At 42.2% G+C, this 13,138-nt stretch overlaps 2 protein-coding genes across 5 annotated transcripts in view; one reads left to right on the forward strand and one right to left on the reverse strand.

Annotated features, from left to right (window-relative positions):
- Nucleotides 1–1,384, reverse strand: part of GPATCH2 (G-patch domain containing 2) — a 129,942-nt gene extending 128,558 nt beyond the window's left edge. For 2 of the 4 annotated variants that reach the window (XM_072856959.1, XM_072856957.1), the window contains exon 1: nucleotides 983–1,243. Coding sequence is in view for 2 of the 4 variants with exons in the window: in XM_072856957.1 (XP_072713058.1) it covers nucleotides 983–1,038 (56 nt within the window). In the remaining 2 variants the exon portion in view is untranslated. Of the gene's footprint in view, nucleotides 1–311; nucleotides 438–982 lie in introns of all 4 variants that reach the window. The other 2 variants (XM_072856958.1, XM_072856960.1) reach the window with 2 other exon arrangements.
- Nucleotides 1,385–1,487: 103 nt separating this feature from the next.
- The window catches only part of SPATA17 (spermatogenesis associated 17), a 100,165-nt gene continuing 88,514 nt past the window's right edge, over nucleotides 1,488–13,138 (forward strand). The window contains exons 1-3 of the mRNA XM_072856961.1: nucleotides 1,488–1,558; nucleotides 7,926–8,015; nucleotides 10,021–10,102. Of these exons, the coding sequence (XP_072713062.1) occupies nucleotides 1,491–1,558; nucleotides 7,926–8,015; nucleotides 10,021–10,102 (240 nt within the window). The 5' untranslated portion in view covers nucleotides 1,488–1,490. The remainder of the gene's footprint in view (nucleotides 1,559–7,925; nucleotides 8,016–10,020; nucleotides 10,103–13,138) is intronic.

Consider the following 13,138-nt stretch of genomic DNA (forward strand, 5'->3'; position numbering starts at 1 on the left):
GAAGTTATACACATCAGTTGATATCTAACATATCACAAGATACCTAACGTTTCCAGAAGGAAATGAAAGGCTTCCCAGCTGGTTGTCTGGGACACGTGGCTTCCATCAAGTCTCTCCACTACCAGTCTTTGTACCTCCATGGCGAATTAACAGAAGTAACTTTTCCCTTTTTCTATTCTGTTACTTAGTTTCCCCTCTTCACAGTTCAACAATAAAAACAATATGGCCTTTGGGGTCACTATGTTAATATATGGAATTACATAAAACAGTACATCTGTGAACTATATTGCAGTAAAACTACCCATACTTTCCTTGCTCGTTGGCCACAGCTGCACTTGTTGATTCTTGATTTGCAAGAAAAGCAGCTTCAGAGCAGCAACTACACCAACTGGTTGTTTCTGCAGCATACTCTGCAAAGCGTTTAGGCCGTAGAAGGTCTACCACAATTAGAAAAACCCAAAACACACACAAAAAACGGAATAAGCTTGTGACAAAGTTTTGATTTATCGTTTGCCTGCTGTCGTTTTCTAGCAACGAGGGGAAGTTTCTTCCTCCAGCCCACTGCTCGCTTATAAACGCGGCGAGCCGTTGAGACGCGCCAGCGGCACCCGCCAGGCCTCCAACCCTTCTTCCCCCGAAGGCCTTGGGCGGAGAGGAAAGCACCGATATCTCTCCCCCCACCTAATCGGCACCAGCAGGCAGGCGCAGGCCGGGAAAGGCCTGGCAGCCCGCCGGGCAGCAGGGAGGGCCGGCCGGGGCGGGGGCAGCAGTTGCCCCCACGTTTCCACCCCCCACACACGGCGCGGAGATGGTGTTTCTGATCGCCTCCCCCAAACACCGGCACCGCCCCCGCGGCCCCGCGAGAGGGCAGGGGTGGCGGAGACGTGTCCCCCGGGCCCGCGGGCGGCCCCGCCGAGCGGCCTCGCCGAGCGGCCTCGGCGCCCCCCGATCTCCGCACCGCGCCCCCCGGGCCTGGGCTTACCAGCTCTTTCTCGCCGCCTGAGCTCGGGTCGGGGTAGGCTCAGCGACCCGGAACATGAACCCGGCGCCTCCCCCGGCCGCTCCCCGGGGAGGCTGGCGCCACTTCGCAAAGACTGGGCCGAAGGGAGACGGGGCAGGGGCCGGCGGCAGCGCCGGGGGCTGGCGGGCGAGGGCCGGGAGGGGAGGACGCGGGCGGCTAGCGCTGCTCCTCAGTCCCCCATGATGAGAGCCCGGAAGCAGCTGCGGCACGGGAGGAAGCCGGGCGCGACTATCTCTCCTCTTCCCCTCCCTCTTCGGACCACTGCCCAGGGCTGCCGCGTCCCCTTCTGCACCCCCCGCCTTGGCCCTGCTTCTGCCCCGATCGCACTCCGCGGGGCTTCCGCTGCAGCCGGTGCCCCGCCGTTCCCTGCCGGGAGGGCTGCAGTGGGGAGTGCCACCCCCACGCCCGCGCGGAGTGGTACGGTCCCGTTGCCATGGTGGCGGCGTCGGGCGGGCGGGCGGGAGGGAGCATGGCCGCCCTGGCCCGGCTTCAGGCGAGGCTATCGGGGCTGCGGGAAGAGTATTTCCGTAGGAACAGGTAACCGGGTCGTGCCGGTGTTGTGGCGGGACGTACCTCCTCATGCTGGGCTGGGACTAGGGCTAGGGCTGGGGCTGGCGGGGCGGGCAGCCCCCGGTCTCCCCCAGCAACGAGATGGCGGCACTCTCGCTGAAAACGGTTTAGCTTTAAAACCCCTCCCGAGAGCACCCCCTCGCCCCCCAGGTATTGCCAGAGTGATCTGAGGAGACCTGATGGCAGCGGCACAGTTTCTTTAGGGCGTCCGTTTATGCGTTTATGCACTGAAAATAGTCCGTGTCCCGCACTTCCCCCGCCCCGTGCTAATTGTGAGGGAAAAGGAGCCTCTGGAAACTCCCGAGAGGCGCTGAGCCTCGCGAGCTCGGCCCCCCTCCCGCCCCGGCAGCCGGCCTCCCCTCTCCCGCCCCGGCAGCCGGCCCCCCTTCTCCCGCCCCGGGAGCCGGCCCCCCTCTCACGCCCGCGCTCCGGCGGCGCAGGTCTTGCCAGAGGCTTGCTCATAGTGAGCCCCCCGGAGTGGGACGCAAGCCGTGAGCCCCTGCTCTCGTGGCTCAAATCTGTAACTTTTACTGGACGTTTAGTTTATCCTGTTGAAAGGCACCGCTTTTTTTTTTTTAGTTAATTGACAGAGAACCCCCCAGCTTCTGAGCGAGTTGATGTTTATTATCCACACTGTTTAAAATTGAGCTTCGTTTCTAAATTAGATTATGCGGCTTGAGTTTCTAGTACCTGGGACATGTTTTGTTTTTTTCTACTAAGTCAAGGAGATGTTTATTCTACCAAAGATCCAAATGTTCCACATAGAGAGCGGCGGGCACATCGATCAGATCGCCTGTTACCCTTCTCTTCACCAAGTGGGACAGTTTGTGCTGCTGAGTTTTCTGACTGCTAAGATGGTGGTGGCCAACTTTTACCAGATCAGATTTTAGGAAATAAAATGTTTTAAGGCTTATTTTAATATTGCATAGATTTGTCCTGTAAACCCTTTTATTCAACTGTATTGTTGCTGCTGCTGTACGCATAATGCTAATACTCAAACAGAAAAAAAAGCATGTTTAGCATAGTTGTAGGGGTTTTTTTCTTTACTAATTATGAATCATTTGTTTTAGAATCCAATTACAACATCATTAGCATGAATAACAAAGCTCCTGAACATCTCTGAAAGTTACACCGAGTTCAAGTCCTGCCTGCATATAAAGTGTTGTGCTTTCCTGTTCTTTCCCTGAACTTTAGCTCGTACTCTTGTGGCTGTACACACAGCAGTTCACTAAACAAGCATCAGTTACAGAAGACTATGCTTGTATTTCACATATTTCAGGTTAGAAAGAGCAGGCTGAGCCAGACATGGAAATCCATTGGAGGGCAGCATGCTTGATGTTTGGGGATTTGTTTTTTGGCAGAGCTTTCCAAAAATGAATTGTTTCCCTTTTAAGAATAGGCTATAATCCATCAGCTTCTTGAAACTCAGATTTTCAGCTGAGAATTTAAATGAGAGGCTTCAAACAGTCCAGCTCAGCAACTGAAGGGCTGATCAGTAATCTGATCTTTGTTCTTTAGGGTGAAAATCTTGGACTACTTCAACACAGCTGTCAGTAAAATCCTGAAACAAATCAGAATATCTTGTTTAGAGATTTTGGTTGATCCTTATTTAAATTTTAAACTTAACAAATAAGTTTTGAGCATTAAAGTGTGTCGAATTTGCAGTGGTCTTTGAAGTATTTTTGAAGCATTTGTATTTTGAAGTCAGACAACAGCTTTAATTTCCCTTTCAGAACTATGCTTTGTCTACATAATGTAATAGATCTATTAAAATTGCCAAAACTGGGATAATCTGTGGATAGTCAGTGTAAACTGTGCAGCCACTCATCATCCAAAATAATTTGAGGGCATTCAGATAAAAATACATGATACTGTAAAAAAAGTGGTTGCTTACTCTATAAAGTCAGTATTCTGCAGTGAAATACCAGATTCCCGAAAAGATCTGAGTTGATCTGAAGCATCAGAAGGTGCAGAAGAACATAGATTACCAAGTATTGACCCTTATTTGTATGAGTTTCCCTGTTTGCAAATACCTCCAAGGGTAAGACCTGAAGGATTTAGTTCCATGTGTGTCAGCTTGACCTAAAGCAACACTCGTGAAAACTAAGTACTTGTGGTGGGTTGACCCTGGCTGGACGCCAGGTGCCCACCAAGCCACTCTACCACTCCCCTCCTCAGCTGGACAGGGGAGAGAAAATATTGCAAAAGGCTCGTGGGTTGAGATAAGGACAGGGAGACATCACTCACCAATTACCGTCACGGGCAAAATAGACTCGACTAGGGGAAAATTAATTTCATTTATTGCCAATCAAATCAGAGCAGGATAATGAGAAATAAAAACAGAATCTTAAAACACCTTCCCCCCACCCCTCCCTTCTTCCCGAGCTCAACTTTACTCCTGATTTCTCTACCTCCTCGCCCTGAGCAGCACAGGGGGATGGGGAATGGGAGTTGTGGTCAGTTCATCACACGTTGTCTCTGCCACTCCTTCCTCCTCAGGGGGAGGACTCCTCACACTCTTCCCCTGCTCCAGCATGGGGTCCCTCCCACGGGAGACAGTCCTCCATGAACTTCTCCAACGTGAGTCCTTCCCATGGGCTGCAGTTCTTCACGAGCTGCTCCAGCGTTAGTCCTTCCATGGGGTGCAGTCCTTTAGAAGTAGACTGCTCTGACATGGGTCCCCCACAGGGTCACAAGCCCTGCCAGCAAACCTGCTCCGGCGTGGACTCCTCTCTCCACGGGTCCACAGATCCTACCAGGACCCTGCTCCAGCATGAGCTTCCCACGGGGTCATAGCCTCCTTCAGGCATCCACCTGCTCCAATGTGGGGTCCCCCACAGGCTTCAGGTGGATACCTGCTCCACCATTAACCCCCATGGGCTGCAGGGGGACAGCCTGCCTCACCACAGTCTTCACCACGGGCTGCAGGGTAATCTCTGCTCCAGCGCCTGGAGCACCTCCTCCCCCTCCTTCTTCACTGACTTTGGTGTCTGCAGAGTTGTTCCTCTCACGTATTCTCACTCCTCTTCTGACTGCTGCTGGTGTTGCGCAGTCCCGTCCCCCCCCCCCTTCTTAAATACATTATCACAGAGGCACTACTACCGTCGCTGATGGGCTCAGTCTTGGCCAGTGGCAGGTACGTCTTGGAGCCAGCTGGCATTGGCTCTATTGGACGTAGGGGAAGCTTCTAGCAGCTTCTCACAGAAGCCACCCCTGTAGCCACCCAGCTACCAAAACCTTGTCACACAAACGCAATATAGTACTCTTGCTAGCAATTACTGCTGCAGGAGGAACATAGTAATTGAAGTGCCTTAAAGTAAATCCCCAAATTAGAAATCCCCAAATTTATCTTTCAAAATGCATTTGCCATTTTAGGACTCTACACTTGTTCCATTAAAAATTAGGGCAGGTTGATGACTGTATTATCTTGCCCATTGGTAGTGGGTAGACAGGTTTACCTGATCTTCATAACATTTTTCTGATCTTAATAACGTTCCTGTTGTGCTTTATGCAGAACTCTGTTTGTGTCAGAGGTATGAGGTCTCCTAAACTAACTGTGTCTTTTTAGGGAAAGCACCTTTCTAGGGAAGGACTTGCCCAATGATGGCACAATGCAAAAATTCCGTAAGCCTGCACCTTGAGAAATACCCTGTCAGGATAAGCATTAGAATATACAGGATCTGTTAGTGCATTCTCTTATTTTAAGTGTTAAACAATTTTATCACTTACTCATTCCAGAACCTAATTTTATTTACTGTAACATCTATATGTCAGATGCTGACCTTGAGTATGCCTTTTTAACACTCAGTAAAGTCTCTGAGAAGTATCTGTGACTCTAAAAGCTTAATTCAAACACTATGACAGCTATGCAATCTGATCAGAAGGGCAGACACCAGCTTGAGCAACTTATACCCCAAACCACTTCTTCTGCTGGCAGGGCCAGCTGAAGGTGTTTGTGGAACTATACTGTAAGACAAACAAGTCTGTTCTTGGTCTACTTCAATAAACTTTACGAAGACTTCTAAACTGACTCAGCCAGGCAAGACAGAATGCCAACTAAAAAACCTAACAAGGACTAATAGAGGAGAAGGCTTCTGCTCTTTCAGAAGCAGACTGTTGCCATTTCCAAGTGGGTAGGACTGGTTTTGGAGCTGTCACCTCTGACACGGCCAGTCCCACATCCCCTTCTTTTCCAGGCTGTAATCGTGGCTGCCTGTCCAGGGCCAAATTGCTCATACCCTTTTAATCAAAATAATTTACTTCTAGGTAAAAGTATTCTGGAGGTGTCTGTTTCCTATAAAGTCTAGGAACCTGCACAAGAAAGGAACAAGGAAGCTCTCTAGCATAAATGCCAGCTTTGATATCAACTTATTTTGTAGTCTTAGGTAAAAAAAGTCTGTTTTCCACAGTTTCCAGGTACTGGACAGGTCTGATGCATGTCAGATGACGATGAAAATTTGTGCCCACTTAATGTGATTTAAGAGCACATGCTGCACCAGGTGACATAAATTGAATGGAGCTAATGCTTCTTGATCTCTGGTAGTAAATCTGTATTTTGTTTTTCAAGAAATATAATGAGGATAATCCTAATTTATCGGATAAAAATTAATCTTGTTGGTGTTTACCGAGCCAATTAATGTTGACACAACACTTTGTTAGGAGAGCTAACTAATATCAACTAGTTAAGAAAACTAACCAATAGTAACCTAATTGTTCTTTTGTGGCAGGTGTAACAAATTATATTTGGTAATATATACCAAATATTAGGAATATTAGGAATATATGGTAAATATATTACTAATAAAAATAGGATAGCAAAAAATTCACAAAAATGAAAATATAATTTTAAGTTCAAAGACTTAACGGTTATTGACATTTTTAAACAAACAGACAAAAAAGTAAATAAAAGCTAGAGGTGATCTCATAGCTGGGTTCTACCCCTCAACATCAAAACTCATCATAGTAATGATTTCATAGTAATGTGCTTCTCTCCCACTTGTGCACATGCCTTTTCCTTGTACTATGTCATTTGACACAAAGCTTTGACAGCTAATAGTTCTTGAAAATCTCCTTGAAGTCATTAATTCTCCACCTACATCTGTCTTGCATCTTCATCTGCCTCACCAGTATCTCTTTCTAGAAAACCTTTCTTCTCATGTAACTTAAAAACAAATTCTTCGTCTTTCTTTGTATCCTCCCTTTTTCATTAGTTCCTCTAGCATCTATATTAATCAATGCTGCAACCCTAGCATATTTTCTAATTCTTTTGTTTCCTTTTGTCCCCTCCTTGCCTGTCTGCAGCACATGCCAATATGCTGCCAGTTTCATTTCCACATTATCTCCAAAATCCATGTCTTTGAATTCCCATTGTGAAAAGTCCTGTCAAGACTCAATAAGCTGTTGTGCTGACTACTATAATTCCATGTAAAAGATTCCCATGGTCATCCCTTTAGAACCTATCCAAGTTACTAACACCATTTGTTTCCAATTCCCGACTTACTTTTAAGCCACATTAAGATTTTGTATCCTGACATTCCAGGCCTTCTAAACTTTGGAAATTTGCACATCTAGTTTCTTTCCTATACTTTCATTGTTCTAACTCATAATAGTTTTAACCTACATTTGTATCTCACTTTCCTTCAGTCACCTCTTCTTCTTTTTCATTTTCCTCCTCTTTAAATTGCTTCCTAAGAAACTAGCTAAAAGGTCTAAATCCTCTACTTTCACCCTGTAAGATCAGCTTGTATTCATTAAAAAAGTCTACAGACAAGGACTGTGTCTGTCACCATTATTGATGCTATCACTGTTCAGGTAATAAACAAAATATATTGGTCATAAAACAATGTATTTGAACTAGATGTCACCCTTAATATGTGCTTCTTATTAATTCAATTGATATTTATCATGATAATATTGACCACAGTTAATTTATTTAATATCCATGCAGATATACAATTTTATACATAGCTACAGGATTTTTGTTATAATTCAGGCCTAATTATCATTAAAGCATTATCCATATATTTCACCTACAATGAAAGAAGTCCATGACATGCTGACATGGATATTCAGTATTGATGGGAATAAGAAGTACACTCTCCTGAACCTTACATAATCTACAAGTTGCAATACTCTTTATCTTTGTTATCTTCATAATATGCAACTAATGTAGATTCTGTTGTTCTGCACTATTATTGAACTATGTAGAATTAAAAAGTGAAAAACCTGGTGCGAAAGGTCACAAACTGCAACAGTAAGACATATTTAGAAGAATTTTTCTGGTTTGGTACTAAATTACCATGCTGACTAGTATTACTACTTTTCATATTTTCAGATCTGTAGATGAAGACAGAAAAATAGAGTACAAAGCTGCTGTGAAAATCCAGAGCTGGTTTCGAGGATGCAGAGTCCGAGCCTATCTGAGGTAGTATATTAAGCCTATTTTAATGTGTATTTTAATCTTGATTTTTTTCCCAAAATTTCTCATGCTATTACTTGATTTTAATAAAATGGCAGCATTTGGAAAAAAAATAACTGTTACTCTGCTTTTAAATAGAATTAAATATATGCTGTGCCACTGTAAGAAATAATTTTTAATTATTTATTTTAAAATAAATAAATAAATGTGGACGTTACAGACAAATTTTTTTTTTTTTAAAATTAAATTTTTAATTATTTATTTTAAAATAAATAAATAAATGTGGACGTTACAGAAAAATTGCCTAGTAAATGTATGGTAACTGGACTCTTCTTGTAGAAAATTAAGTTCTACTGTGGGATTTGACCAGGTCATAATTTTCTCCATTTATAAAACAGAGATCATGTACAATTACTTTGTTCCGTAAAATGCCATATTGAAATTGATATAAATTTTTTGGAAACCCTATGGTTGGTCCCTTCCCCTAGGAGGCCCTCCTCCATTTTTTATGATCATAGGCCCAATTGGTCAAACTCATATGCTTGAATTTCTGTATCTTCATAAAAATTAAGGCTGTGAGGGAGAGTGACTGTTACAACTTCCAGTTTGAACTCTTGCCTGTAGCAAGTCATTATGTATCATCCTGACATACTGTATCAAGCCTGAAGAATTATTAGGTTAAATAACATTAATCACTTAATGGCCAATATTTCCCACATAAAAGGACAGGCTACAGCCATTATTTGCAATTGTTAAAAAAAGCACTGGTAGTCTGTTTTCCGTTGCTGGTTGAAGTGTGTTGTCACAGGATGCAGCCATCACATGCAAATGTTCAGCAGGCAAACAAACATGGTATTTCAGCCCTCCGAGGAATATCAGCTATGCCATCAATGTCAAAAGCCCCTACAAACACAGGACTGGTTAGTGCCCCTCTGTTTCCAGCACATGAATAACAACAGCATACTGCAGAAGAAAGTGAAAACCTAAGTAAGCATCTTTGCCAATCTATTCTGTAGGAAAATGCTCTTCCAAACGCACATTTGTATTTAGTAATGACCAATGTAAGAAGAACAATATAATTGTAATGAGCATGTAAGAAGAACTAAATTAGCTAAGCGTAGAAGAGGATTTTCTCTGCAACTATGTACAGAGTGATCCTGCTCAGTGTCCTCTTTCCAAAGATGGACATGGTGTTTGACTTAGGAGCACAGGCTCAATATAGCCAGTTGTCAGTGTGCTGAATTACCCTCTCATTTAGGTCCTTTGAATTACCTGCTGGAAAAGACTGCCTCCACTGAGTGACTCTAGCTGTACTGCAAGGCTTCTAAATTTGATGTCTGTAGTTAGGTGGTATGAATGCTCCTCTATATAGCTTTTTCTAGGCAGTCCCAAAGTAATGATTACATTATTTTCTGCAAAATTGATGTGAGACATCAATTACAGAATTTTTAGTAGTATAAAAAAGTATATATAATAAGGACAGAGTAAAGATTTACTTACAATTAAGCTAGGTGTAATTTTATAAAAGAGAAAAAGTAGCCTAAAAATTCCAGATATCTGTGGGTTTTGTCAAATACTTAAAAATCGCAAAGCTGTGAAAATGTTGCATGTGACTGAAAAAATTCTGAACTGGTCAGATATGTTGGTTAAAACCATTCATGAAGATACAATCATCTATCATGCAAATTACATTTGTAAGGCTATTTCATTAAACTTCGTAATGATAGCTGAATTAGTATATTGGTACATTTGCAGTAACCCATTTTTTCCAAAAGCAAAGTATGTGTGTATGTATAAATATATGTATGTAGTGGTTTATAAGTGTGTATGTGTGTGCATACGTATATATGCGTACATATATATATATATGTATAAAGTATGTTTGCAGTGACCATCTGTTTGGAATAAGTATGGATAATACACTATAACTTATTTTTAATATTAGGAAAAAATAAAGTTATATTGTAAAGTCTCAAAATATTAATTAGTTTGTTAATATATTTCATTTTAGATATCTGAACAAAATGGTGATTTTTATACAGAAGTGGTGGAGAGGTTATCAAAGCAGAAGATACTTCAGAAAAATGGTGAAGGTAGAAAACTTGTTTTAAAAAATTTATTTGGTTATTTATAGAATACATATGAAGTAATTAATTCACTCATCTTGAAATTAAAAAGCTGAAACTTGATCCTTTATACACACAGACATGTACTTAACTTTACTATCATGAAAAGCACCATTAATTTCAGTAAGCCTACTCATAACGGTCAAGTTAAGCCAGTGTTTAAGTGTTTGCAGCTCTGGAGTATTAGTCCCCAAACCAGCAATGAGATCTGCTCATGCAGAAGCCTGCCCGCATGATGCTAATTGCAGGATTGGAGCTTTTCAAGATGCTTTTTTTCCTGGCAGAACTTTTAATTCTGAAAATAAAATAAGCCAATGTGTCTACACATTGCTGTTCTATGTTTTAGTGGTTTAAATTTCTTACTTAATGAACCTTGAATTATTTGAGGTTTTGCCTTAAGGCACACCGCAGATCACAGTCAATCTAATTCCCTTGATGGACTTGAATATAGCAAAACTGTATGATAGCACACAAGCTAAAACCTCTGTTAACAGGTTTAGGAGATTAAGAAGAAAATAATTTGCCTTTAACATAAAACAATAAATTTTTTAATATGTAGTTTACTTCACTAATTTATCCATTTATGTTAATATTTTACAACAGTTTTAAACTTGTTAGTCGTTTATTCCTGATTAAATTTGTTAAAGTTAAATTGTTGTGTTTCAGTCAGAAAAATGAAGAAAAAGCAAAAAAAATGAACCATAGTAACTTAGATATTACAGGCTAAAGTCCATCCCTCCTACTAAATTGTTTTCAAGTAGCAGGACTTGTGTGCCTGAAAGCTTGTCTATTTTTCCCCCAAGTCTATCAGTAATCTAATTAAAGATTTTATCTCTTCTAATTTACCTGGCTTAACTAATAAATTATGAGTCATTCTTTCAGGCTATGGTTTTCAGTCTACCTTCTAAAACACTAATTTTTGAATACAGGGAAGGTAGCTGCATCGTTGGATTGGGTTCTGCTTTAAAAAAAGTGGGACTTCAGTCGAATATTGTCCCTGAGTTTAGGGAAGGTTTGTTTAATCTAGAAAAGCTTCTGTAAAAGAGGACAATTGACCCTGCTTTGAGCAATAGTTTGGAGCTCCAGAGGTTGCTGCCAGCCTCAATTGTTCCATGCATCTATGAAATTTGAGGTCTTTTATGTTAAAATTTGTTAATGAAAAGAAAGTATCCATGCAGCCACTGGGAAAAAGGAAAGAAGAAATCAACTTCATGTGAAACATTGACACATACTGCCAAAAGATATTGTGGAACTCCCTCTACTGCAGGTTTTTAAGAGCAGGTTAGATGACTGCTTATCGTGGATGGCTTAGATATGCTTCAGGCAATGTTTTAGGTGAAGTCATCTCATGATATACCCTCCAGTTCTACATTTTTTCACAGTTAAAACATTGTAGAGTGGTCAATTTCACTTCATAAACAAGGTGATTTACGTGTTTCTGTGTTTTTCAAGATGATAATAAGAACCATGTCAGCTTTTGGCATCTGATCCTTAGGTCTTTGTCCTGGTTTCGCCTGGGATAGAGTTAATTTTCTTCCTAGTGGCTGGTATAGTGCTGTGGTTTGGATTTTAGTATGAGAATAATGTTGATAACACACTGATGTTTTAGTTGTTGCTAAGTAATGCTTACATTAGCCAAGGACTTTTCAGCTTCCCATGCTCTGCCAGGTGCACAAGAAGCTGGGAGGGAGCACAGCCAAACTGGCCAAAGGGCTATTCCATACCATATGATTTATATGCTCAGTATAGAAACTGGGGGGAGTTGGCCAGGGGGCAGCAATCGCTGCTCGGGGACTGGCTGGATGTCGGTCGGTGGGTGGTGAGCAGTTCTATCACTTGTTTTTTCTTGGGTTTTGTTCCCCCCCCCCCCCCCCTCTCTCTCTCTCATTGTTTTCCTTTTTTATTATTATTATTATTATTATTATTATTATTATTATTATTATTATTATTATATTTTATTTCAATTATTAAGCTGTTCTTATCTCAAACCATGAGTTTTCTTATTTTTGCTCTTCAGATTCTCTTCCCCATCCCACCGCGGGGGAGGGTGAGCGAGCAGCTGTGTGGTGCTTGGTTGCCAACTGGGGCTAGACCACGACAGTCCTTTTTGGTGCCCATCGTGGGGCCCAAAGGGTTTGAGATAATAACAGATTAACCAGAGCGTATTAAGGAATTTATATCTGTTAACAGTTGCAGGTCATGATATTGATTCATCTGTTCTCGATATTAGTTTATCTGATCTGCACCATGCTCATTTTTTTGCTGTACATGTTAAAGATCGGTGTTGGTTTTTGCAGTTTGCTGTGCTCTGCAGTGATTAGTGATGTTTTGCCTGGGAGATTTGTTATTAAAACACTGTCCTTGAGCTTAATCTGGTACTTGGGCTTTGTACTGAAGCCATGACTGTACTTCACCTACCACCTCGTGGAGACAATTTGCAATTATACTTCTTCCTCTGAGAGGTCTTTTATGGAGGAAATACAAAATGGCACCTTCGCTACCTTCTTCTATGATGTTTCCTCCGTCATTACAATAACTTTTCAGTATCGTGAACACCCTTGGGTAGTTAAGATACATCTATTGGTATTTCTTGGGAATATTGTTTCTGTTTTGTCTAAGGTTAATAAGGAATTTAAGAATATCATCCAAAGATCTACCCCAAGGCTGGATAGTTATGAGTGGCAGGGTGTGTGGGATAGCATGGGCAAATGCCTAGGACAGTGGGCACCTCCAGTGTTTTGGAACTTCACCCCTGAACAAGTGCAGAATCCTGAAAAATTAGTAGAATATTTGGAAAAAGTATGCTGTCACCCTAGCAATTCTGGGGAGACACAAATCACTGCAACGTGCTGGGGCCTGGCCCATGCCTACCAAGCCCTGTTCAACACTATTCAGTACCCTCAAGGGGAAGAGAAGGTCTCTGGATCTGATGACAAAACAACAGGCACTGCAGCTACTCCAACCCCCACAACAGGCGCTGTGACTACTCCAACCCCCACAACA

Source organism: Ciconia boyciana, chromosome 3 (genome assembly GCF_034638445.1).
Source record: "Ciconia boyciana chromosome 3, ASM3463844v1, whole genome shotgun sequence".
Taxonomy (NCBI): Eukaryota; Metazoa; Chordata; class Aves; order Ciconiiformes; family Ciconiidae; genus Ciconia; species Ciconia boyciana.